Source organism: Penaeus monodon, chromosome 15 (assembly GCF_015228065.2).
Source record: "Penaeus monodon isolate SGIC_2016 chromosome 15, NSTDA_Pmon_1, whole genome shotgun sequence".
Lineage (NCBI taxonomy): Eukaryota > Metazoa > Arthropoda > Malacostraca > Decapoda > Penaeidae > Penaeus > Penaeus monodon.
The window spans coordinates 14,307,730-14,308,702 of NC_051400.1; the positions used below are offsets into that span (position 1 = coordinate 14,307,730).

At 47.7% G+C, this 973-nt stretch overlaps 1 protein-coding gene across 1 annotated transcript in view; it reads right to left on the reverse strand.

Moving 5' to 3' along the window:
• LOC119581758 (40S ribosomal protein S13-like) overlaps positions 1-973 on the reverse strand; it is a gene marked incomplete at its 5' end in the record, with an annotated part of 4,844 nt that extends 3,871 nt beyond the window's left edge. The window contains 3 exon segments of the mRNA XM_037929891.1: positions 443-530; positions 533-563; positions 809-973. Of these exon segments, the coding sequence (XP_037785819.1) occupies positions 443-530; positions 533-563; positions 809-831 (142 nt within the window).

The following is a 973-nucleotide window of genomic DNA, read 5'->3' on the forward strand; positions in this document are numbered from 1 at the left end:
CCGTATATCCTAGAGAGGATATCTACCTATATCACAATTACTGCATTCTGTTACGCAAAGATTTCAAACCAATTCCTATTATCAATTTAAGCTAAGAGAGGTCTTAATCACATTTACAGCATTGGCTGTAATCCACGCGTGCCACTGTATAGCAATTTATTTTTCAAAAAACTTCACTTTCCGGTTTTCGAATTGATCGTTGCATTTCTCATACAATCTCCAGTTTCACAAAGCACATTAGTATAGACATCACACTATCACTTCCCATTATTACGCAAAACATACTTGCACTTTTTTTTCCATCCACCTCACACGCAGCGGCAACCGAAACCCACAAGCTACATCGCCAACTCTACAAAAAATAAATGAAAAAACCAATCCCTCGACGAAAAGCCACCTGAAAGCCAACCAAATTAGAGAAAAACCACTTGGAAACGCTCACCAATCTGCGAGGGAGTCAGACCCTTCTTGGCGAGCTTGATAATCTGTTCCTCTACGGTCCTCCTTGATATCTTCGCAGTTGGGACTGTCGACGACGAGCAGGGAGAACTGAAATACCCTTTCTGCGGGAGAGAAAAGAGACGAGAAAAGATCAGGAGGAAGTCGGGAATGAACCGAAATTTTCGACGACGTGTTTATCATCATCCCCCGGGGATTCACGTGGTGGTTCCCCTCCTCCAGAAAAGTCGGGTAAACAACGCCACTCTTCGGGCTTATGCGGCTTAAATACGGATCCAGATTATTCAAGATCTTATCCCACGGCTTCGTGACAATCCCACGCACGGCGGCCGAGGCAGAAAACACTCACCCTCCACTGTGCATGCGACCCATGGCGAAAAAATGTGTGGCGAGGCTTGCACGCGGACCTGACGAGAGACCGAACCTCCGGGGAAAGAAGGAGCTGCGCCGACCTCAGCGTTGCCAAGAAGAGCTCGCTCGGGGCCGCTACACTCTGGCCGGCGCTAGATAGGCG